General features: G+C 42.9%; 1 protein-coding gene and 1 non-coding gene across 2 annotated transcripts in view; both read left to right on the top strand.

Moving 5' to 3' along the window:
- CEP89 (centrosomal protein 89) overlaps positions 1 to 26,111 on the top strand; it is a 78,535-nt gene that overhangs the window by 31,833 nt on the left and 20,591 nt on the right. The window contains exons 9-16 of the mRNA XM_075537054.1: positions 1,562 to 1,707; positions 10,005 to 10,055; positions 10,252 to 10,335; positions 14,452 to 14,555; positions 16,153 to 16,268; positions 18,852 to 19,032; positions 23,086 to 23,253; positions 24,173 to 24,314. Coding sequence (XP_075393169.1) covers positions 1,562 to 1,707; positions 10,005 to 10,055; positions 10,252 to 10,335; positions 14,452 to 14,555; positions 16,153 to 16,268; positions 18,852 to 19,032; positions 23,086 to 23,253; positions 24,173 to 24,314 — 992 coding nt within the window. The remainder of the gene's footprint in view (positions 1 to 1,561; positions 1,708 to 10,004; positions 10,056 to 10,251; positions 10,336 to 14,451; positions 14,556 to 16,152; positions 16,269 to 18,851; positions 19,033 to 23,085; positions 23,254 to 24,172; positions 24,315 to 26,111) is intronic.
- On the top strand, positions 12,196 to 12,327 carry LOC142432933 (small nucleolar RNA SNORA42/SNORA80 family). The gene has a single exon (XR_012781015.1). It is a non-coding gene; the product is annotated as a small nucleolar RNA SNORA42/SNORA80 family (small nucleolar RNA).

Below are 26,111 nucleotides of genomic sequence, written 5' to 3' on the forward strand. Positions count from 1 at the left end.
CAAGTTTTGGAAAACTGTACTTTCGTTTTCATTTGACTCCAGGAAATTTGTGAATTATCCTTATATTGCTTACTTTCTGTATGTTTCTACATTTTCTAGGTTTTGTTTTGTTTTTTTGTTATTGATTTTTAGCTTCATGAGGTCAGTGAAAATACTTGGTATGATTTCAGGCTTTTTCGTTTTTCTCCAGTAGTTTTATTGGCACATAATTTATATATCTTACAATCCAGTAGTTCAGTCGTTCAGTCATATCAAGGAGAATTGTACAGTCATCACCACATGGTAAAATTGCCTTTAAGATGAGTTGTGCAATTACACTCCATTCTAGTGCGTCCTTCATTCTTTACTCCTGAAACTCCCTTTCCCGCCCTTCCACTCACCACCCACCTCTGTTTTCCCTGTCTCCTTTTATCAGTTATTATCATATGCATCCACTACTCCCGGGCTTCACAGCTGGGAGAACCAACAGGAAACAATAGCAACGAAACACGCTGAGGTGATAAGGTTAAATACATAATAGTATACAGACAAAAATACAAATAATTGGGTAAGAAGGAAAAGAAAGACTCCCCCAACAACATTCAAAAAGCCATAGAAGAAATTTCTGTCATGGAACCAGTAAGAGATACTTGCACCCAGGACAGATTCAGTCATGTCTATAGGATGGTCAACTGTGGCCGAGTGTCACGTTTGACCCAGCATAATCAAGAGTACAGTGGTCTCTGCCTGATTGTAAGGCTGTTTGAGACTCGTGCCTGAGGCTAGAGCGAATCTGCCGGCACCCCACTCTGACCAGATCCTCTGCATGGGTTGGGGGCTCCCACCATCGCCTGGCCCTCCACAATTGCATGTTCATGATTTTAGCTCTGAGGCTTTTCTCCTCACCATATTCTAATTGTATAATTGTCATCTCTGGGTCACAGGAGCTGGTGTGCGTCACACAAGTCCGAGCGAACTTAGTTGACTCCTCGCTTAGATGGCTCCTTGTTTTCAAGGCAAGCCTTTAAGACCCCAGACACTATTCCAGTTGATACCCGGGCAACCATCTGCCTTCTTCACCACACTTTGCTTTAGCACCCTTGATTTCAGGCTTTTAAAATGTGTAATGACTTGCTTTGTGATCTAACATATTTTCTGTCCTGGAGAGTGATCAGTACGCATTAGAGTAGAACACATATGTGCTATTTTAGGGTAGAGGAACTCTATATATTACAAAGTTTTGCTCCTTTTTCTATATGTAACTTTTTCTAAGTTTGTTGGTATTTCAGTTAAATTTGTAAGATACCTTTTTTAGTTTCTATCCTTAGTATCAAATCTCTTTTAACTATAAGATTACATATTTACTAATACTTTATACTTTTTTCTATTTGTATAAGACAATGCTGACTATTCAATATTGAAAGAACTTTGTAACCTTTATTCAGTTATGTTTATATATTTGTTAGTTATTGCTTCTGTGAGCCTGAAAAGATAAAAATGGGTACATAATTATCAATTTATGTAAAATCTTGGTAAATTTGAAGTAATTTCTTATAATAGTGACTTGTTATTTGTTTTTCAGAAGTAGCTGTGCCTGAATTACTGTCTCTAAGAAAACGCACTAAAGAACTGGTAGATGAAAACAGTGGCTTGAAAATGACTGTCCATCGTTTGAGTGTGGAACTGAGTAGATACCAAACAAAGTTCAGGCCTTTATCCGAAGATGAGGTAATGTTTCCAATTGAGAAAAGTCTCACGTTCATGTTTTTCGGTCTTGACCGTCGAAGTGATTTACAGTCCCCACAGGTTCTTATTTGCATAACTTAATATTAAAAAGATGCACCCAAAGCGATGCGTTCCTCCGACCCTCCTATTTCTCTCCCTTCCATCACACAAGTTGGCAATGACGGTGCTTGCTAGGATGGGGGCACGATCCAGAAGTGAAAGAGTGACTGTGCCGCTGGCTGTCCTGCTCCCCGTGGTTACAGTTCTTAGTTGTCAGTAACACGGGCTCTGGAAAGCAAGCGAGCAAGCTCTTACTTTAAGAAAACAGATTAAATGTTTCAATTCAACACACTTTTTCTCTTTTTAAGAATCATTGTATTGGGGGCTCATACAGCTCTTATCACAATACATACATTCGTTGTGTCAAGCACATTAGCACTTTCGTACATTTGTTGCCATCATCATTTTCAAAATATTTTATTTCTCCTTGAGCCCTTGGTATCAGCTCATCAATTTTCCCCCACCTTTCCCCACCCTTTTTCCCTCAGGAACCCTTGCTGATATATAAATTGTTACTGTTTTCCACAAAGTTACTGAGCCAGCCTCTAAGTGAGATGCTAAAGTGGTCCCCTTAGCTGCAGTCACTGTCAACGGGGTGGCTTAGAGCAGCAGAAATGTGCTTTGTTCTGGTGTGGAGCCCAGCGGGGTCTGGCAGGGCCCAGCTCCAGGGAGGCTCTGGAGAAGAGCCCTTCCTTGGTCTTCTGGTTCTGCTGACGCTAAGCATTCCTTGGCTTGTGGCTGCATGGCTCACATTTGCCTCTGTCTTCATTTTACCTTCTCTTATTTTGTCTTCTCCTGGCCATTATGACTTAAGGTTCACCCACATAACTCATTTTATGGTCATTAACTTAAGGTCTACCAAGAGCTTTTTTTCAAATAAAATTGCAGTCCAGGATTCCAGGGATTAGGATATGGATAGCTCTTTTGTTGGGCCACCATTCAACCTATACAGCGGGTGTGAGGGGTGAGAGATGAACCAGAAGGTCAGGCCCTTGCTTCTTGGGAGCACATGTATGTGAGGGACATGTGTGTCTACAGCTCAGTACTCTATCTCTGGCGGGGTGAGGGTAAGTATATCAGGTTAGGTTCTCATGTAGCATCTCGGAGTTAGCAGGGAGCCACATCTTATGATTTGAATGTCAGCGTTTTTTACAGTTTGGTCACAGCACTTTCTTTTTGAAGTAAAACTTACCGTATATACTCGCGTATAAGCCGAGTTTTTCAGCACAAAAAATGTGCTAAAAACTGGGGTTCAGCTTATACACGGGTCAGTGGTACCCCAGCGAGGTGTAACATCTTGCGGGTGATTGCCATTCCTCCGCTGTTCATTCAAAGCCCCGCTGACACTGCAGGGCTTTGAAAGTTTGTTTACTCACATCTAACCAATCAGAGCCGTCCTATGACGTGGACGGCTCCAATTCGCAGAAGCACCCGTAGTGATTCACTTAACGCCGGCAGCTGAACTGGTAAGGATGTGTCTGTGGCTGCACTCCATCTCTTCCCTCTGGTCTCTGTGTTAATTCACATCCTGCACCCCCCGCCTGCACGGACATCCCCTCCCTCCCTCCTCCCGCAGGACTGGTGCGGGTGGGGCATTACCCCAAAAGCTCTTTTTCAAAGTCTTGTTTTCTTTTATCCTGTTAGAAATGGACACTCTTGAACCAAAACAAAAACGCCGGTCATATGAGGCCGGTTTCAAAATGAAGGTGTGTCAAGAGCAGAAGAGAGCAATAACAGCATTGCAAGTAAGGAATTCTGTGTTGATGAAATGCAAGTGAGGGAGTAGCGGAAAATGAAGGCTGACTTGGAACAGATTAAAAAGCTAAAAAAGTTCGTCCTGGTTTAATATCTTTTTATGGGGCTCTAGAGAGTGAATTGCATAAATGGGTTATGGAGTGTCGTCAAAATGGTTACTGCGTAACACGCATGGGAATCTGCACACATGCTCTAAAAATGTCTAAGGATGACAAATATAAAGCACCAGGCATTGAAAATTTGCTGCGTCAGCAGGATGGTGTACCTGCTTCATGAATAGGTTTGGCCTACTATGTTTGAGACAAAGAACAAAGATTCCCAGAAATTGCCACAAGACCTTGAAGAAAGAAGGATTTATAATTCTGACCTGGCAGATATTGGGAATATGGATGAAACTGCCATGACTTTTGATCTTCCAAGCAACAGAACTGGCAAGTTTAGGAGAAAAAAAAAACATTTTCCTCAAAACCACAGGAAATGAAAAAAAAACACTTTACAGTTGTTCTATCATGTTTGGCTAATGGAACGAAGCTGCGTCCTGTCATTATTTTTAAAAGAAAAACCTTGCCTAAAAAGATCAATTTCCCACCAAGAATTACTGTGTGTGCCCATGTTAAAGGCTGGATGGATGAAGATGGAACAAAAAAATGGCTGGAAGAAATTTGGAACCGACAACCAGGAGCAGCCATAAAGAAAAAGCCATGGTTACTTGTTTGGGATATGTTCAGAGCCCACCTACCGGATGACAAAAATATTGGCAAAATCTAGTAAAGTTACTTTAGCTGTTATTCCAGGTGGGCTTACATTTGTACTGCAGTCTCTGGATGTATATTTGAATAAGCCTTTTAAAGACCATGTGCAAAGGATGTGACATGAATGGATGTCATCTGGTCAAGCCCGACTAACAAAAGGAGGAAATCTCATGAAGCCTGACATAGAGTTAATAGCTAAATGGGTTCGAGGTACATGGGAAGACATTGCAGAAGACATGATGCGATGTGCCTTCCAGAAATGTAGTATTAGTAATGCTATGGATGGCAGTGAAGACTGCGCTTTATATGAAAATGACAGCAGTGATGGTGATGACGGCGATCTTAGTGAGGACAGCGTCTATGATGAGCTCACACCAGCTGAAGCTCTGCATTGGGATACGGATGGTGATGAGGAATCCAGTTTTGAAGGATTTTAACTCTTTACATTTTAGCTTGTTTGCTGATTGAGCTCAGGGAATAGTACTCTTAAGGTACCATTGTTGATACCTTATTGTTTTTGTTGAACCTATTTTCCACTTACTGTGGTTTACTAATGTTAAATGACTTGTCCTTTTATTTATGGTTTTTATTTAAAATAAGTATTTAAATACATTACCCCACTGATATCTCAATTTTTAGTAATTTTATTTTCATTTGTTTTGATTATTGAAACTCACCAATAGCTTCTGCTTTTTCCACCCTAGACTTATACTCGAGTCAATTAGTTTTTCTGGTTTCCCAGGTAATAATTAGGTACCTTTGCTTATACTTGGGTTGGCTTATATTTGAGTATATACGGTAGTTTTAACTTTTTCTTATCAGTAGCTTTGAGATATAATTCACAATCTCTAAAATTTACCCCTTTAAAATAAACTGTTTCAGTGGTTTCTAATGTATTTACAGACGTATAAAACCATAACCATAATCAATTTTAAACCTTTTCCTCACCTCGATAAGAGAACTTCTGAGCAATGACTTCCCACACGCTGCTTCCTTAGCCCCTGGAACACCAAACTTAGTTTCTGCCTCTATGAATTTGCCTGTTTGGGACTTTCTGTATAATTGGAATCATACAATAAGTGTCCTTTTATGATTGAAATCTTTCACTTAATATAATGTTAACGTTTTTTAACAGAAAAAAAAAATCTTTAATTCCAGTTCCCGGGACCACATAATACAATACATGCTTCCTCGTTCTCTGATAAACGCCGATTATTTTTGATGGTGGGAAAGTTAACAATGAATGTGGGTGTGTTAAGCCAGGTTGACTAGAGAAACAAATCCAGTGACACTCATATATGTGTACGAAAGAGCTTATATCAAGAAGTAACTTTTATCAAGCAAACATCCCAGCCCAGTGTAGATCAAGTCTGTAAGTGTGATACTAGTCCATAAATCCCTCTTCAGACTCAGGCAGCCACAGCAATGATGCAGAATGCAGGAAGATCGCAAGCCAGTGAGTGCAGAGTCTTGTGGAGCCAAAGGTGGTGGGCACATCTCCAGGGCTCTGATCACCATCAGGGTCAGCCAGTCAGAAGAAGAAGGCAGAGAGAGGGGAGGAGGTCCCCAGGGCCCTTCTTAGGAGAAGGTCACACCCACAAGGAGGCACCATCAGGCTGCAACCTGATTGACAGGTTGAATACCACTCGTACCCTTTTCTATATCTTCACACTGACATGAAATTATGGAACTACCACAGGGGTGAAGTGACCTAGCTTAACCAAAGAAAACAATCTCATGAAGATATACATAAGAAAAAGGACCTTTTGATAAAAGCTTGGGCAAAAATTATTTTACAATCTCAAAACACAAAAAAATGTGGGTATAAATGTCTGTCAGTCTGTCTCTGCATATATGTACAAGGAGCTTTAGGAAGTTTGTGGAAATTTTCCATTATCTTTTGGTCCCAGTTCTCCACAAACCTTCTGAAGCCCCCTCCTATGTAGAGAGGTGTCTGGATGGGCATATTTACACGATATGTATGTGGTGTAAGCATATGTGTGTGTATGTGAATATAGGCAAGCACATAAGGGAGTACTGTTAAGATACCACTAGTTGAAAGCAAACACCTGGGATTGGTATTTGGGGTGTGAAGATTTAGGACCACACAAAGTTTATGACTCTGTCCCGATTTGATAAGTAATATCTGGGGTCTTACAAGTTTGTGAGGATTCCTGTCAGGTACAGTGATTGGTCTTACCTTGGTCTGGAACCAGAGAGAGAGAAGGAAACCCAAGAGTCAGAGGAGAAACCAGTCGATAGGGCGAACTGACTGCACAAACCTTGGCCTCTTTACCCGAGACCAGAAGAACTAGATGATGCCCAGCTAGCACTAGCAGTCATTCCTATGAATACAATCGGTGGGTCTTGATAGGATGGGAGAAACAGATGGAACAGAAATCGAATTCTTGTTTGTTTTAACTGTTCATGGGAGCAGAAAGCCCTTTCTTGCTCCCACAGAGCAGCTGATGGTTTTGAACTGCTGACCTGTGAAGTGCAGGCCAATGCATAACCACTACACCACCAGGGCTCCTGCCTCTTACATCGAATTCTTAAAAAACCCAGGCTTAAAAAAAAAACAAAAAAAACCCCAAAACCCAGGCTTACCAGACCAGTTCTATTGAAGGACCCCTGGGACTATTGCCCTGAGGTACTCTTAAATGGTCTTCTCAGGTCACCTAAGTATAACAGATGCATTTATGAAATAAAGAATATGACCCACGAGTAGTGTGCATGAAAAGTGTGAAACCTAAGGGTCAAAAATTTGAGCAAAGATGGGCAAGTATGGGGCAGGGAACCGGATGACTTGACACCCAACACCCTGGCCAGAGTGTGAGCATGGTGGCACAGTGCAAAGAAGAGCAACGGTTGAATGGGAGCCTGTCCTGAAGGAGCGGTGGGCAGCAGGCCCTGGAACACACTCCCCCAGTGTGCACACCATTCTCACCAGTGCAGGTGCCACGCTCTCCACCTGTCAGCCAGATGTGATCACTCCCTCTTTTCAACAATGACAGGCTATGGTTTGTAAAGGCAGGTCTAGTATTCTACCCTGAGCTATGTCTCTGTACTATGTGAACTTGTGTTAGAAGAAGCACCTCGTTATTAGGTCCAAAAATCTCTGGAAATAGGGATTGTGTGGTAATGTCTACCATGGCTTAGTGCATTCTCAATGTTGACTTAATAATGAGTGGTCAGGTGAAGTCACTAGAAAGTTACTATTGACTACGAGATTCTCCCATCAGGGTCATTGCCTCTGGTTCTGATGTAGTAGCTACTACTAGGGTTGTCTTTCTGCCGTGAACAACCAGCAAACAGGACAGAATAAATGCAGAAGTCAACTGCTTAAATAAGTGTCGGGCAGATGGCAGCACTAGACACTGGTCTCTGACAGGACAGGGAGGAAATGGATAAACCAAGGAGACCACTCCGCACTCTGCCGGGAGGCCTTCTGCAGGCGACAGTTCTGGGAGGAGATGCCCAAGCCAAGTGGAGCAGGCTCACTGAGTTGAGGAGGCAGAGATTGGCATTGGGAGACTGAGGATGTTGGACTCGGAGGAAGCTATGGAGCAAAAAGAACTACATACACCTGCACATGTGTAAAATAAAACTCTGACCCTGGGCAGGAAACCGGTGCAGGCAACTTGGAGCTGAAGGACTCCCAGAGTTCACATATCCCTGGAGGGGGACACCTTTGACTCTGACTAGCCACCGTGGGCAGGCCGGCCTTGTTGAGCACCAGAGCATTGGATAAAGTCCCCAGAAGGACATTATGGCTCAGCGAGCATTATCAGTAAAGGTTGCTTCAACCCTACCTTAACAAAACGGAAACCTTGCTGCCATCAAGTTAATGCTGACCCATGGCGACCCCTCAGGTTTCCAAGACACTAACTGCTTATGAGAGTAGAAAGCCCCTGAGGGACTGCTGGTGGTTTCGAACTGCCTACTATGTGGATCCCAGCCCAACATGTACCACATGTAAACCCAGGTGTGGTAGTTACATAATCTGGTGTCAATTTGTGAAGGGGTAGAGTCTAGCCTGTCAATCAGGTTGCAGCTTGATAACCTCATTCCAAAGAGATAAATAGCTCACTGGGGCCAGACACGCTCGCTCCCTGGGAGACATTATTGACGACAATCCTGATGGAGCTATGCTAATGGAGCCAAAGCCCTGGAGCTGGAGGAGCTACGTGGAGACCCATACCAGCTCTGAGATGCTTCTACCACCACTGGATCCACACAACTTTCCACCCACTGACCGAGCTTCCTGCATTCGGGGTCATTTTGTGAGTCTAAAGAGGAATTTATAGATTGGTTTCGGACATAGATTAATATCGGACTTGTGGACTTGATCTGGGCTGGGATATTTTCTCAATATTCAATTGCTCTTGTATATAAAGTTCTTACCACACATATGAGTGTCTCTGCATTTATTTCTCTTGTCTACCCAGACTGGTAGACCAGGGCTCCTTGACCCACCATACACCAGGTCAAAAACAAGCCTCAAAAACTTCCACCCAATCCACAAGTGACTTAAAAGCCCGCAAAGAAAAAAAAATTTAAAAAAAACCGCAAAGAAAGAGAGAAACCAGCACTTTGTAAAGGATGTTGATAACAATTCAGACATGTAACATACAAAATTCCAGCATAAAATCCAAAATTATCTGTTGCAGGTGAAAGGAGATGAAAGAGCCTTGACTACCACATAAAACATGGGTGGACACAAAATCAGCAAAATTTAAATATAGTGTCAGTGTTGCTTTCCTAATTTTCACAGTCATACTGTGGTTAAGTAAAAAGAATGTCATTCCTTTTTGGGAAGTATATACAGAAATATGTAAGAGAAAAGATAGCATACCTGAAAATCATTCTCAAATATTTTAGGAACAAAATTTCTCATACAAACTATATCCATATATACAAAGAGACGTTAAGAAACTGTGAAAGAATGGTATCGAAAGAACATGGAATTTTTCTAGGACCTCTTTGTACCCCCTTGTCTATACATATAGGTATATAGATATATTATCACTGATAGCTCATCTACATTAAGAACTAGGGTTGACATTTGTGATAGTGTGATAAGTTTATCATGCTCACTTGGCCTCCATAGGAACCTGTGGATGGAGTTGAATCAGGTCACAACTTGATTGGAGGGCGACCAAGATCAACAAAAATGGCTGGCATCCAGTGCCTCCCTTCCCAGTGATCTGGCCAGCGCACTGCTGCTTGAGCTAGTGTGCCGCACTACTGGTGGCCGAGCCAACCTGTGGATCTTGTTGATAGAGCTTGAGACTCCTTTGAGACCAGCTTTGCCAAGCTGCTGGTGTGAACATCGCCTAAGCTTGAGGCTGGTGGATCCTGTCATCCTGTATCCCTTGAGTTCGAGATCCCATTGGGGGCCTGCTTCGCTAAGTCCCATGCTGCTGACTGTTTACCCGCCCTGCTGCCTGCGGGAAGACTCCCGCTGTCTGTGGATCAGCAGCCCACATGAGTAGAAGGACTTTCAGTACATTAACTGTTCCACAAAAGTGAGTTCAACTGAGCCCTCTGTACTGCTGTGTGGACTAATTAGCTGTTACATTACTTCTCGCCATATCAACCTATCTATCCTATATAAAAAATAGGATATATAAAATCCTAAGTTTCCTGGTTTTATTTCTCTAGAGAACCCTGCCAAACACATTTCAGAGCATGTGTAGTTTAATTTGTCTTCATTGTCTGTTTTGTTCCTAGAGCTTAAACACTGAAGGCCTCCCATCAAAGGGCCCCACACCACCCTGGTTGGTAAGTGAACAGTTTAACTCCAGCCCCGTTTTCTGGGCCGTATTTGACTGACTATTCAAAACCATTTAAAACTAGAGGTGTATCTGTAGCCTTTTATTTTTGTTTTATTTATTTTTAATCTGTGGCCTTTTAAAAGTTGCTGAGTGTGTTTACGCATTAGGATATATGAGTCCTCTTCTTGCTCCATCCTCTTCAGTTGGATGTAAAGTACCTGTCACCATTGTTGCTGGCTTATGAAGACAGGGTGAAAGCACAGGATGAGCTCACTGCCAGCCTCCAGGTAAGTTGGCACATGTCTTATACAAAGTTTATTAATCATGTTTCAGACTCTGAAGAAATATTTTGGTGGTGGGTATGCCCAACATATGAGAGTAAGTAAAAATTATCACAACAAAATCATAGAAACTTCTATTAAGCAGAAGTGTCAGAATGTGAGCCTGTTGTTTCTTAAAACACCCCCCACGTAGATCTACGCACTCCTGTAGGCAGTGTTCTGTCTCTGATCTTTCACGGGAATTCTGTGTTCTGTGATTTACAAGTCCACATGGTGATTTGGGCGTCCGTCAAATCACATTGTTTAAATTGGGGGTTTTGTTTCTGAGGTTTGAGAAAAAGAACTGCAAGACCGTTTGAGTAGCTATGTGTCCCAATGAAGTTCTCGCTTGAAGAGTGAGCCCTGTCACAATGGAAAACATTTTTCCACGTGACTCTCTGGGTCCCTTTCTCCAATGCAGTTTTCCATTTGCTTAGCATGGCCGCATAATAGGCCCTGTGACTTCCTGTGTCCTTGAGAAATCTCACAGTGACTCCTTTTTGGGCCCCACCCCCCAACCAGTCACCATTGCCCTCTGAGTTGACCTCTGCCTTGAACTTATTAACAGGCCCAGCAGAATTCTTCTGAAGCCACTGTTGGGATTGGACTTTATATTATTATTATTATTATTATTTAATCATTTTATTGGAGGATCTTAAAGCTCTTATAACAGTCCATACATCCATTATGTCAAGTACATTTGCACATATGTTGCCATCATCCTTTTCAAAACATTTTCTTTTTACTTGAACCCTTGGTATCAGCTCCTCATTTTTTCCTCCCTCCTCCACCCTCCCACTCTCATGAACCCTTGATAAATTATAAATTATTATTATTTTCATATATTACACTGACTGATGTCTCCCTTTACCATGTTTCTATTGTTTGTCTCCCTGGGGGCAAGGGGTTATACACCGATCATTGTGATCGATTCCCCCTTTCTTCCCCCTACCTTCCTCCTACCGTCATGGTATCACTACTCCATTATTATTCCTGGGGGGTTAACTGTCCTGGATTCCGTGTGACGAGAGCTTTTATCTGTACCAGTGCATGTGCTCTGGTCTTCAGATTTGTAAGGTAGAGTTGGGGTCACCATAGTGGGAGGGAGGAGGCATTAAAGAAGTAGAAGAATATTCTATGTTTCGTCAGTGCTGTGCTTCACCCTAGCTGGCTTTTTCCTTTCTTGTGACCCTTCTGTGAGGGGATGTCCAATTGTCTACAGATAGGATTTGTGTCTTCTGATGCCTGATACCTGATCCTGTCAACACCTCGTGATCACACAGGCTTGTGTACTTCTTTCATATGGGCTTTGTTGCTTCTCAGCTAGATGGCCGCTTGCTTTTCTTCAAGCTTTAAGACCCCATAAGCTATATCTTTTGATAGTCGGGCACCATCAGCTTTCTTCACCACATTTGCTTATGCACCTGCTTTTGTCTTCACTGATCGCATTAGGAAGGTGAGCATCACAGAGTGCCAGGTTATTAGAGCAAAGTGTTCTTGTGTTGAGGGAGGACTTGAGTAGAGACCCAGTTAAACCATTGTTTCTGAAAGCTCCCTCACAAGATCACAGAGAACTTGCTGCAGCTCTCCATTGATCGCAGAGACAGGTTTAAACACATCGTGTCGGGAGTAAACTTGTGTATTGATGAACTGGAACCCCCGTAGCAATGCTCTGACTTAACTTCATATATGTCCAAATGTTTGTGTTAGAGAAGGGAGTGCCACCGGCAAGGCAGGCAGGCAGGAAGTAGAGCGGAGGAGAGGTTACCTGGCTGTGTTGCTTTAAGTTAAACATGAATGCCTGGTAACGGAAAAGAGCATTGAGGTGCATGGGTTTGGATTTGTGGCAGGTCCGATCCCATTGGCCTCTCAGTGTCCCATGGGAAAGCAGACTGTCACCCCAAACCACTGCCTGGCTTTACCCGGTGGGCTTAAGGCACTGAAGCGGGTTGCACAGTAAAAAAAGAAGAACATTAAGAAGCATTCCAGAAGAGTCATCTAAGAGTCTCACTGGAGGACAGCGCAGGGCCCTGGAAAAGGCCCGAAGCTGGCTGAGGGGAGCCTGGGGCCTAGCAGATCCGGGCAGAAACACCTGTTAGCAGAGGAGCCCTGGCCTGGAGCCCTGCGCTGGGCTGTTGCCTGGCAGGGCCGTGTTGACTGATGGCTTGCCACCCTGGTCCTCCGTCACCCAAAGGAGCTTTAGTTATTGTTATTTCCTTTCCCCGGCCCCAAGGAGACGCTTTAATTAAAGATGGTTTCTCTTAAATACCAACAGGAAAATTAGTGTCTATAGTCATCTCTGCTGCTTTCCTCTGACTATTTTTTTTACCAACATCGACACATTTATTGTTTTACTGTCATTGGCATAAAATTCAGTTCAAAAGTTCAATTATATCAAAACAAGTTGTACCATCAGTTTTAAAACATTTTCTTCATTCTTTTTTTAAATCATTATATTGGGGGCTCGTACAACTCTTATCACAATCCATACATATATCCATAGTGTCAAGCACATTTATACATTCGTTGCCTTCATCATTCTCAAAACATTTGCTCTCCACTTGAGCCCCTGGCATCAGCCCCTCATTTTTCCCCTCCTTCCCCACTCCCCCCTCCCTCATGAACCCTTGATAATTTATAAATTATTTATTTTGTCATATCTTGCACTGTCCGACATCTCCCTTCACCCACTTTTCTGTTGTCCACCCCCCAGGGAGGAGGTTATATGTAGATCTTTGTACTCTGTTCCCCCTTTCCACCCCACCTCCCTCCACCCTCCCAGTATTGCCACTCTCACCACTGGTCCTGAAGGGATCATTCGCCCTGGGTTCCCTGAGTTTCCAGTTCCTATCTGTACCAGTGGACATCCTCTGGTCTAGCCAGATTTGTAAGGTAGAATTGGGATCATGATAGTGGGGGGGGGGAGGGGGGAAGGAAGCATTTAGGAACTAGCAGAAAGTTATATGTTTCATTGTTGCTACACTGCACCCTGACTGGCTCGTCTCCTACCCGTGCTCGAACCTTCTGTAAAGGGGTGTCCAGTTGCCTACAGATAAGCTTTGGGTCCCAACTATGCATTCCCCCTCATTCACAATAATATGATGTTTTGTTCTTTTTTTTTTTTCAGTGAGAGAGTCAGTGAGTGAATGTGTCTGAGTCAGTTAGTGAGAGAGTGAGTGAGTGAGTGAGTGGGAGTGAGTGAGAGAGTGAGTGAGTGAGTGAGTGAGTGAGAGTGAGTGGGAGTGAAAGTGAGTGGGAGTGAGTGAGAGAGTGAGTGAGTGAGTGAGTGAGTGAGTGAGTGTCTGATGTTTTGTTCTGATGATGCCTGATACCTGATCCCTTTGACACTTCATAGTCACACAGGCTGGTGTGCTTCTTCCATGTGGGCTTTGTTGCTTCTGAGCTAGATGGCTGCTTGTTTACCCTCTGACTACTCTTAAAAAATAGTTTTATTGGCATGACTTAATATATCATACGAGTTAATCATTCAGTTATATTTTTAAAATGTGCACTCATTACCAGAATCAATTTCAGAGCATTTTTTCTCATACTCGTTGCTAACTTTCCTACTTATTTTGAGGGAGAACCGTGAGAATTGGCTTAATGGCAGTGAGTGAATGAGTAAGTGAGTGAGTGAGTGAGAGAGGATATAACAGAAATAGGAACTGAATATTAAAAATTTGGGCCTGTCTGTGAGGAGCCCGGGTGGTGTAGTGGTTACGAGTTGGGCTGTGAACCGCAAGGTTAGCAGGTTGAAAACACCCACTCCCCTGTCCTATTGGGTCACTGTGAGTTGGCAGTGACTCTATGGCAGGGATTTGGTTTCTGGTTTGGGGGCTTTTCAGTCCCATGTTCTTGGTATTGTCGCTGCCTCTTGTCTGTTTTCTAACTAGGCGCAAGCTCCCCGAGAGTAGGCACATCGTGACGGTACCTGGAGCTTCAGGCTCGTGTCATGTGTGGTTTTGCTAACTGTTACTAGTCTTGGACCCGTGTCGTTACGGCAGCACTAGAACTGACACAGTGTAGGGTGTGTCACACTCTGTGTATGTATGTGTGTGTCACACTCTGTGTATGTGTTTCCAGGAGGAAATGAAGGTGTTTCGGGTGCGAGTTCAAGACGTGGTGAAAGAGAATGAAGAATTGCACCAAGTGATAAATAAGAGTAGTCCGGTCACCAATAAGGAATGGCAAGTGCTGTTGTGTTTTTGCTATTTTGCTCATTAAAAAAAGATAAAGAAGAATAAAGTTTATTAAGTAATCATATGCTTTGTTTTTACCTGAAGTATTTTAAGGGAGAGTTTGTAAGACATACATGCACTAAAATCCTAGGAAATGATTTTTAACTTTACTTGAAAGTTCACTTTAAAGATTCTCGTTTCTTAAACCTGCAGCTTCTTTGCCTTCTCAGGTGGTATTTTTCTGTTTTCTGAAAATTATCCAAAACTCCCCAAAAAAGGAAGAAGAGGGAGGAAAGACCCTACTTTCCAATCCATCTTCCTGTAGTGTCCCCGAAGCCTGTGTATACTGGGGGTTACATCTGCCCTCTCTCCTCCAGCTCCCTGGCCTGTGTGTCATTTGGAGGAGCAGGTGGCCTGCACAGTGGAAGGTCCCTGGCTGGCCTCCCTGAGGCCAGAGGCTGGATTCTGCAGCCCCACTTCACAGGCCCCTACCAGCCTATGGGACTGCTAGCACTGGTGCTGCCCCCGAGCCTCCTGACCACCTGGCCCTCACCAGAGGTGTAACTGCCAGACCTGTGCACGGCACTCAGGAACACTGACTCCACACTTTACTACAAAGTTTCCTCCTTCTTCCATATCTCCATGAACTTCTCCTGGCGACCTGGAAACTGCATGTCTTTTCCTGCCTTCCTCCCTGACCAGTTGGGTGCCCTTGGACTTGATGGAACTTGATATAAAATGAGAGGGAGGCAGGGAGAGAAAGGAGGAATGAGGAACATAGGCAGAGGAGACGGGGTGGAGTCTAAACTGTAAAGTAGATCAAATCCGGGTTGCCCTGAGTTGGATAGGGGTGAGGAGGCCAGTCAGGGTTCAGAGAGGGCAGCTTCTGGGTCTCTGGGGAGCAAGTAAAGGGACCGCCATAGCTTGGCTCCTGACATCTTTTTCATCTACTCCTTGTGCCTTGCATTCTTAGCTTCACAGTCTGATCAGAGAGTTGGCTGGTGTACATTGTGTTGGGGTTGTTAACGTTTGGCCTGATGTCACTTGAGCTCATTCTTGTTGGAGGTGATGGTTGTGCAGGTCAGGCGGCGGGGTTTCCTTAGCGTCTGCTGTGAGCAGGTTTGTTCGTGGCGAGTGAACCCAAGGATTGTAATAACTGCTTTTCAGCAATTATGCTGCTAATGACAAGGAGATCTTTTAAAATTACATGAGAACTTTTTCAAGTTTTAAAATAATACTCCATATCAGCTTCAGGAAACCCAGTGGGTGGAGGGGCTTAGAAGTATATACCGATGAAACAAGATTGGCCACTGGATAATTGTTTAAACTGAGTGTTGTGCATGTGGGAGTGTTTCATCCAGTCTGCCTACATTAGAAATTTCATATCTTAAAAATACATTGAAATAATTCATAACTTAGCCCTCATAACTAGCTTTTTTGTCAATTTAATGTAAGTGAGCACAGGTTGCTTATGTAAGTAATATATCCAACATAGACATGGCCACTACTCATTACTTGCAAAGTATTAACTGCTGTCCTTCAGGCTCCTGAGTGTTTCTTAAATGAGTCAGAATCGCAGTAGCTTACCTTTGTAAATGAATTGTAGGCATCAGCTTCAGACTCAGGCAGAACTGGTCTTAGAGGAAAACAAGTTGTTGATGGAGCAGCTGGAGATTGAGCAGCAGAAAGCCCAGGCCGCCAGCCAGGAGCATCTGCAGGAAGGTGAGCGCTCTCCCCACGGTGTGCCTGCCACTGTGGCAGGCCGTCTCACAGAGGACCTTCCTCCTCTGGGCTCCTCCGCGTCCCCAGCACGGGGTCCTCTCCAGGGCCTGCTCCCTCCTGATGGCACGTCCACAGCACACGAGACGAAGTCTGCCGTCCTCCCTTCTGCAGCGCATTCTGACTGCACTGCTAAGCAGATGTGTTGCGAGGCCATTAAAAATACCCTGACTTGGGTCAGGCTGTGGTGCAATGATTGGTAAGCATTGGACTGTTAACCTCAAGGTCGGAAGTTCAAGCACACTGCTCCTTGGGAGAAAGATGAAGCTGTCTGCTCCCATAAAGATCGATAGCCTCGGAAACCCTGTAGAGATCACTCTGAGTGGGAATCAGTTCAATGACAGTGTGCTGCTGTTGTTGTTTTGGGGTTCCGAGTTCTCCAAATGGCATCTTTGTTTTTCAGTACTTTAAGGAGCTGTTTGCAGCACATCTGCCCAGTGCAGTGTGTCATTTGGTTGTGGATGGCCATTGATTGTGGATCCAAGGAAATTGCAGTTCTTGATAACTTCAATCTTTTCTCCACTTGCACAGTGTTTCTGACTGGTCCGGGTGAGAGGTTCTTATTTTCTGTGCTGTTGAGGTGTCATGCACACTGAAGGCTGTAGTCTTTGATCTTCATCAGTAAGTGCTTCAAGTCCTCTTCGCTTTCAGCAAGCAAGGTGACATCGTCTGCATATTGCAGGTTATTGATGCGTCTTTCTCCAATTGTTATGACTCTTACTTCACAGACTCCAGCTTCTGGTATCACTTGCTCGGCATCCAGGTTGAGTAAGTGTGATGAAGGGACACAATCCTGACGTACACCTTTCCTGATTTTAAGCTTTGGTTCATATCTTGATCTGTGTATAGCTTCTGTGATGTTATCAGGATTTCTTATGCACATAGTTAAAGCCTGTGCATGGTCAATAAAACACAAGTAGACATCTTTCTGGTAGTCCCCGTTTTCAGCCAAGACCCATCTGGCATGGCAATCACCCCTTGTTCCACCTCCTCTTCTGAATCTGCCTGGAGTTCTGAATCTTCTGGCGCTTCCCTGTCATTGAACTATTGCAGCTATTTTTGAGTTATCTACAATATATTACTTCCATGTGATCTTAATGACCGTGTTCCATAACTTCTCCATTCTGTTATATCCCCTTTCTTTGGCATGTACACAGTATGGATCTCTTACAGATAGTTGGCCTCGTGGTTGGTCTTCGAAAGTCCTCGCATAGATGAGTGAGCACTGTTAGTATTATATGTACTTACCGAAGCATCTCAGTGGGTGTACCGTCACCTCCTGGAACCTTGCTTTCCAGCAATATCTTCAGTGCAGTTTGGACTGCGTTCGATATTATTGGTTCTTGATCATATGGTACCTCTTGCAATGATTATATGGCAGGCAGCTATTTTTCTGTGTACTCCTTCCCTCTTCTGTGATGCTTCCGGCATCATGTAATATTTTGCCGTCACTGTTGCACCTGGCAGCTTACGTCGCTTCTTCAGTTTTTCAGCTTGAGGAATGCCAAGCCCGTTCTTCCCTTTGGGTTTTCGACATCTAGGCCTGCACATTTCACTCTAGCACTTTGCTCTTTCTTTTCAGGCTCTCCTTTGAAATTTCCTGCTCAGCTCCTTTATTTGAGCTTTTCTTCCATTTGCTTAATGTACTTTGTGTTTCAGTCTCTGCTGACATCCATGTGGGGCTGTTCTTTCTTTCCTGTCTTTTGAATGCCTTTCTTCATCCCTGATGTCGTCCCGTAGCTCAGCTCATCTTTGGTCATTAGGGCTCAAATATATTCTTGAGATGTGTTCTAAATTTAGGTGGAATATACTCAAGAAAATAGTTTGGCTCTCATGGGCTTGTTCTAATTTTCTTCATCTTCATCCTCAACTTGTCTGTGAGTCTGTTTTGCAGTTGGCCCCTTGTCTTGTGCTGACTGATGATATCGAACTTCTTTATCATTTCTTTCCGCAGAGTAGTAGAGTCGATTCCTCGGTATTTCATTTTGTGATGTCCACATGGATATTCACTGCTTACGTTGTTGGAAAACAGGTCTTTCCAATGAGTAAGTTGTTGGTCTTGCTATATTTTATCATACACTCTTGGGTGTCCTCTCTTTTACCAATGGCGTTTTTCCAACTAGTGATCCTTCTTCATTGCTTTCAACGTTCTCATTCCAATCACCCGTCATTATTAATGCATCTCCATTGCGTGATTGATCGATTTCAGACTGTAGAAGCTGGCAAGAATCTTTAACGTCTTCATCTTGGGCATTAGTGGTTGGTATGTAGGTGCAAATAATAGTCCTATTGTTGAGTAGTCTTCCTTGAATGTGTATGAATATTATGCTATCCTTGACTTAATATAAGACCAGCAGTTTCAAAGAACAAGGCCTTTTTGATTATCTCTAAAGGCTCATTTTTATAAGCTGGCTCTCAATAGTAGTAGCTAGTTAATGAATAATCGTGTTTTATTGCATCTTTTGTAACAAGTTTTTTTTTGTTTGTTTCTGTAACAAGTTTTTATGCATGCTTTTCCTTTTTCAGTTTCCAAACTAACTAAACAGCTCATCCTCCTGGAGACTAAATCCCAGAGCCAAGAAAAGGAGCTAACTGAAAACAAAGAGCAATTGAAAGCCCTGCACAGCAAATGCCAAGAACTGAAAAGACACTTGGATGACAAAATTGCCATGAAAGTCCATACTTCAATTGTGAATGAATTGAAAAGGTAGGCATTAATAGCTTTTCAAGTCCTTCATGAGCCACCATGCATGCTGTCCTAGGTCGAGGGGAGGGATGCTGGGGAGTCTCCTCTGAGCCCTTCTAACTGCACGAGCACAGGTGCTCATTTTGGAAAATGAGAACTATTTTGTCAAATATGGCTGCCCTTGAGGTTAACATTTTGTGTGTGTGTGGGGAGGGGCCTCCTGTTGTTGTAATGTTTATTGAATATAGACCAAAGATAATTTAAAGTAGTACAAGTAGAAACTTAGCTTTCTAATAATAGGGACCTGAAGAAATGAAAGGTTACAACTATAAAGTAGAATACGATACAGCCACAATACGGGCATAGAAAAGGTCACAGTGATTCCTCATGACATAGGAAAATACCTTTTCTCTCATTTAAAAAAATGTATTACAGTTAAACAGTTATTACAAAATAGTTTTCCCTTTTAAGTATTTTAAAATGTACTGCTCAGTGATATTGATCAGATCCACCATGATTTGCTGCCATCAGCACTAACCATTTCCAGAACTGGTCAATCATCCCAGACAGAAACGTGGCTCTTCCAGCAGCAGCTCTTCTCCCTCCTGCCCTGGCCCCCAGTGGGACTCTTTCACATCTGTACTTTTTCTTAGTCTGGACAGGTCATGTATTTGTCCTTTTGCATCTGTTTTGTTTCATTCATCATAAAGCTTTCAAGGTTCATCCATGTTCATCTTTATATGGCTGAATAATTCTTCATTGTGTTCATGTACTACATTTTGTTTGTCCATTCATCTATCAGTGGACACTTGGATTGTCTCCATCTTTTCACATTTATGAATAATTCTATAATAGGCATTAGTGTATGCATGCCTGTTTTGAGTTCTTTCTTTCAAGTTCCTGCTTTCCAGGAGTGGAATTACTAGGTCGTTTGCTAATTTTACGTATCACTTTCTGAGGAACCATTCTTACTGTTGCTCACAGCACCTACACAGTTTTACATGTGGTCCCAATGACTCCACATTCTCACCACTACCCATCTGTTCTTTTTATATATGTGTGTGTGTGTAAAAGCCAACTTAGTGCGTGTGAAGTGATACTTGGCTGTGGTTTGGTTTTCCACTACCCTAGTGAATACCAGTAGCCAAGCATCTTTTCTTGTGCTTGCTGTCTCATCTCTTTGAGGAAATTATTTAGTCCTTTGCACATTTGTTAATTGGATTGCTTGTCTTTTTGTTGTTACAGAATCTGCATCCTTCATACATTCTGGAGTCTAAGTCCTTGTCAGATAGAGGATTCCCAGATGGTTCCCCAGTTCTGTAGGTTCTCTCCTCCGCTTCGTTCAGGGAACCCTTAGACGCACAAGGGAGTTTCGTTTTTCTCAGGTCCACTTTATCTTTTGGCCTCCTGTCGCTTGTACTTTTGGTGTCACATCCATTGTCAAAACTAGGACCCAAGGCTCACTTCCACGTTTTTCTCTAGGGATTTTACCATCTGAGTTCTCATCCAGGCCACTGGTCCATTTATAAGATCTTAGTTCTTGGACAGGTAACAGATGGTTGGCATTCTCAGGGTGCTTCCCGTGTACAAGTCAGCAGCACTGGTTTCTCATGTTGCTCAAGCGTCACCGCTAGTCGTTCCCATATGTTCCCGCCACCTTCAGCAGCAGCTCAGTCTCCCTTCCCCTCCGTCCCTGTTGCCCGTTAGCCACAAATAAACAATATTAGCTCTTCATCAGGGAGGTGTAAATGGAAATTGTTTTCTAAGGTTTTTGAACCTTTCAAAAGCAGAAAAAGCTATGGACTCATTTTATAGGTTGCAGTTGAATTGTGCTTAATGAGGTGTCTGGAAACAGACTGTATATAACTTTTAACTAGTATATGGAAAGACTGGCTAAAAAGTAATCTCCAAAAACAAGAAAAGAGGAAAATCAAAGGTGGAACCAGAAGGCAACAATTCCTGCTGCCATCAAGTCCATCTCATGCCTTGCAGAGGAAGGTTATCAGATAGTAGAGAGCAGCCCCACATGCACCTCACTGTGGCAGCGGGGCCTGTAGATAGTCGCATCTGTTGGTGGTACTGTCGGGTAAGTATCGAATTGCTGACTGTAAGGTTGGCAGTTCAAACCCACCAGCCACTTGGCAGGAGAAAGATGAGGCTCTCTGCTTCAATAAGAATGTACAGCGTCACAAATCCTATATGGTTGCTGTGAGTCAGAATTAACTCTAGGACCAGGAGGTTTGGTTTTGTTATCTAAAGCAGAAGGCTACAGAAAGGTTAAACGTGAAAGGGTAGAAAAAGTACACCGTTCAGATACAAACTAAACTGCTAAAGTGGTGGTGGGATGTTATGTTACTATCTCTAGAAGATGGAGGGTAAGGGTGAAAAGTTGCTTGGCAACGAGGACCGATTCAGATGTGAGAGTCTTACGTACCAAATAGACGGTAAAATGTGACTGCATCTAGAAGGGGCTTAGATGAACTGTTTCTAATCAAGTCCTTGAAAAGCAGAGTGCACCAAAACTGACGCAAGACGAAAAATAATACCCAAATGCTCTTTTAATCATTAAAGAAATTGAATCCAAAGATCATCTCTGAGAAAACTACAGACCTAGAGGTTTCTAACAAGAAACAAAGAAATCTAGTCTTAAACTACCCTAGAAAATAGAAAACAAGGGATCCTCCCTAATTCATTCTGTGAGGCCAATAAAACCTCAAAACCCAAACCCAAAGTTACTGTTACATTTCCGAGATGAACCTGAATAAAATAACTTGAAAGAAAAGTATGCAGAATCAATGTGAACTTTCTTAATGGTAATGGGTATCTGTGTCCCTATTTTCAAATTTTTCCTTGAATAGCATATAGCATTTCGGGGAGTATAGTTTAAGCTTATGTAAACAAATGCGTACTTCAAGTATATTGTGCATCTTGTGTTTCACTCAATTTCTCCAAAGCTGCTTTTCATGTTAAGAAAGGTATGTGGTTTATTCTTTTTCAACTGCCTCATGTGGGTATTCTACCCTAGGAAGTGCAACCTTTGGATGAATCTATCGGTGGAAGCTTAGGTGATGTTTACGTTTGTGTCTGTCAGCAGTGCTGCAGTCAGCTTCTGCAAGTCTGCGGAAACTTCCCTGGCATGCATTTCCAGATGGGGCGGGGCAGGGAGGCGCAGAGTAAATGCGCTTTCCAGGTTCTGATACTGCCCTAGGACTGTGCCCATCATCAACATAGCGCTTTCCCAGTTTCCTCTGGTCAGTAAAACACAAAAGCCAGTGAAGAAAAAGGATAAAAGATTCACTTCACTCATCTTAATTATGAACTTAATTCTGTGCCTGTCCTGATTGTGCTGTGACGGCTGGAGGGCTGTGTGGCTCCCAGCAGTGAGTTGACTGGGACGCAATGGAAACGCTTGGATCATTGCTGGTTGCATGTTCAGAGCATCAGTGGAGTGTGAACTCACTGAAATGAGAGAAGTGAGTGGCCCCCCAAAACCCAAGCACCCTGAGGTGTGTTGTCAGCCAGGGGCAAACCTCCTGTGGTGCCCAGAGAGAGCCCATCTCTGTGTCTGTGGTCCCGTCTAGGAATTGGTGGTATGTCATGAACAACTGCTAAGAGAACCAAGAAAGAGATTTCATTTCTTCTACATGATTTTGCTAGAATTATACATTGAAATTACTTGGCCTCATTTGGGGGGGGGTTCTTTTATCATAAAAACATAAGTATAGTAACATTTGTGTTAGCATTGGGATTTTTTTTTGACAGTCATAGAAAGTGGTCTTACACTCTCCCTGGGAGTAATTAGGATCGCTATGAATTAGAACCAACTGAATAGCATCTTACAATGACAACAAAATATATGTACATAAACAAATACTACACGCAGAAGAAGGGCCTAGAGGGCAGTGTGTTCTTTCCTGCCCTCGAGCTCACCCGGGGACGGGACAGGTTTCCTCAGGCCTTCCAAATGCTCCGTGAAGGGCCAGGGGCTGGGATGCTTGCCACCTGTGGGCAGTGGCTGTCATGTGTAAACCTCAGTGTACTGGATACATGCCTTGTGGTGTTTTTCTCCCTCAGCCAGTTGCAGAAGGAAGAAGAGAAAGGAAGTGCTGAGATGGATGAGTTGGTGGAAAAGCTAACAGTCCTGCAAATACAGAAAAAGAGCCTGCTTTTAGAGAAGAACAATTTGACAGTTAAAACCAAAGCACTAGAAGCTGAACTTGAACTTGCACAGAAAAGAAATAGGTTTATTTCTTTAGCTTATTTTTTGTATCCTTTTCCCCCTTTATATTAATTAACCAATTTTATTATAATAGTTGTAATATGGAAGTTGACATTTCAGATCATAACTTTGTATTCAGCCATTAAACTACTAATCAAACATGCCTCCCCCTTCCTCCCCCCCAAGACTACTAACTTCCATTTCACCCATCTTAAGCTTATTTTTAACATCTTAATAATCTTTATAAAAAAGGCAACTGGGAGATTTTCTATTTAGTTTTCTTTATCTCTTTTTTTTATAGTACTTCAGGAAAGTTGTCATTGAGATTGTTGAGATAGCAAAATCAAGGGTAGTAAAAGCTTTTCTGTTGGGCAGCGTTTCTCAAGTGTACAGATGAGGCTGTCTGCTCCCATAAAGACCGACCGTCTTGGTAATCCTAAGGAGGAGCTCTGCTCAACCCTATTGGACCCCTGTGAGCTGGAGCTGGCTCCATGGCCAGGATGGTGGGGATGCCAACCCTAAGACTCGGGACATTCTAAAAGTGCTTCTCTCACCATTGCCCATAAATCTGCTTTGGGAATTTCAGGATCTCTTTTTCAATAGCATCTTTTAGAATAAGAATCAAAAATTACACAAGGAGGCTTCAAAAAGTTCAAGGAAAAATACCAGTATCTTTTAATTACATTTTTCCACCAGCTTTGTGAAGCCCCTTCATATAATCAACCTATTAATTGACTAAACACATGTGACCGCTATTGACTTGAATAATTATGCTTGGCTTAAAATGCAATTTGATGGTCTCTTCTCACCTTAATTTAGGTTGCTGAAGAATATAAAATTTAGATGCTAACTAACACACTTGGTATTTTTGTAACACAGATATTCACTATGCTCCTGCCATTCAAGTGAATGATGGTTTTTTTGTCTTATTCTACTTTATAGGCGATCTCAGAAGAAAATTGATGTCCTCAGAAAGCAGGTGGAACAAGCCTTGGAGAATGAGCTATCTGCGCACCAGTCCTTGGCAAATCTTGTTGGACTGGCTGAGAATATCACTCAAGAACGGGACAAGCTCATCCATTTGGTAAGGTTTCTCAGAGTTACTACAAGTAAGCTAAAAGTTAATATGCAAACACCTATGATTTATCACAGGTTACCAAAATTTCACCTTTTAATCATGGGGAGCAGGAGAAACATTTTGAGCATGGGGAATAACTGAAACTTTAAAAATAATGACAAATTGTATTTTATAAGCTATAAGAATGAAATTGGTTTACTTTGCTAAGTAGAACAGTAGTCATCGAGGTGTGTTAATCTGGGTACAGTAGAGAAACAAATCCACAGAAACTCATGTATAAGAGAGAGTTTTATATAAAGGGTAAGTGCACATCAAGTAAGCATCCCAACCCAGTGCTGCCCAAGCCCACAAGTCTAACATTAACCCATATGTCCAACACCAATCCACAAAGTCCTCCTCTATCTTATGTAACACACACAATGATGCTGGCTGCAAGAGGAAAAACAAATCAGTGAACGTGTAAGCATCTCAGCACTGGCAGGGGTCTTCACGTGGCTCTCCAGCACCCAGGGCTGCATCCGGGTAGGTCCATGTGGCTTCTCCTCAAGGATATCTTGCAGGAAGTGAGCCTTTCCAGCTGAAGCAGGGAACTGGCTAAGGCAGCTGCACCCTGGTCTGACCATCAGAAAGCAAGAGACCCGAGAACTAGAAAGGGGAGGCTCACTGAGCTATTTATGTCTCCGACCTTCAATTGATCCCACATGTGTTTATCGGCCAGGTTAGCACAATAAAAAACGTTAACTAACTCACAAGGCATGTGTATACCTAACTAATAAGTTCCCTGTCTGAAGAGCAAATGTAAGAAATAGAGAAAGGCTAAATAGAGTTCATCCTAGGGAAATATTTTTAAAAAGCGCAAAGATGCAGCTTCAGCCATGCGCATCCTAGCATTGTTTCTAATAGCGCCCGTCCCAAGGTAGGGACTTGACTGACTACGTTATGATGGGCCTAGATGATGGTGCCACATAGCCGTCAAGGCTGGTGCTGTGGCGCTATCATAGACATCTGCACATGTGCATTTGTAGCATATTGTGCATGTGCAGCATACTGTGGTCAAAACTACATGGCTTTCTATTTACACTGAAAAAACATGATAGGATTTTCTTTTTTCACTTTTTGTAAAGCATTTGGATAAACAAAGTTTTTTATTTTTTTTAATAATTAAATCATTTTATTGGAGGCTTGTACAAATCTTAACACAATCCACACATACATCCATGTGCCAGGCACTTGTACATTTGTTTCCTTCATCTTCAAAACATTTGCCTTCTACTTGAGCCCTTCGTGTCAGCTCCTCATTTTCCCCCTCCCTGCTCCTTCCTCCTCCATGAACCCTTGATAATTTATAAATTATTATTATTTTGTCATATCTTACACTGTCTGACGTCTCCTTTCACCCAGTTCTCCACTGTCCGTCCCCCAGTGAGGAGGTTATATGTAGATCCTTGAAATCTGTCCCCCCTTTCTCCCTCACCTACCTTCCACCCTCCTGGAATCACCACTCTCACCACTGGTCCTCAGGGCTTCATCTATCCTGGGTTCCCCATGTTTCCAGTTCCTATCTGTACCAGTGGATATCCTCTGGTCCAGCTGGATTTGTAAGGTAGAATTGGGGTCATGATAGTGGGGGAGGGAGAATTCAAGAACTAGAGGGAAATTGTATATTTCACCATTGTTACACTGTACCCTGACTGGCTCACTTCTCCCTGTGACCCTTCTGCAAGGGAATGTCCAATTGCCCACAAATGGGCCCTGGGTTCCCACTCTGCACTCCCCCTCATTCATAACGCCATGATTTTTTTG

The sequence above is a fragment of the Tenrec ecaudatus genome, chromosome 18, assembly GCF_050624435.1.
Source record: "Tenrec ecaudatus isolate mTenEca1 chromosome 18, mTenEca1.hap1, whole genome shotgun sequence".
NCBI lineage: Eukaryota > Metazoa > Chordata > Mammalia > Afrosoricida > Tenrecidae > Tenrec > Tenrec ecaudatus.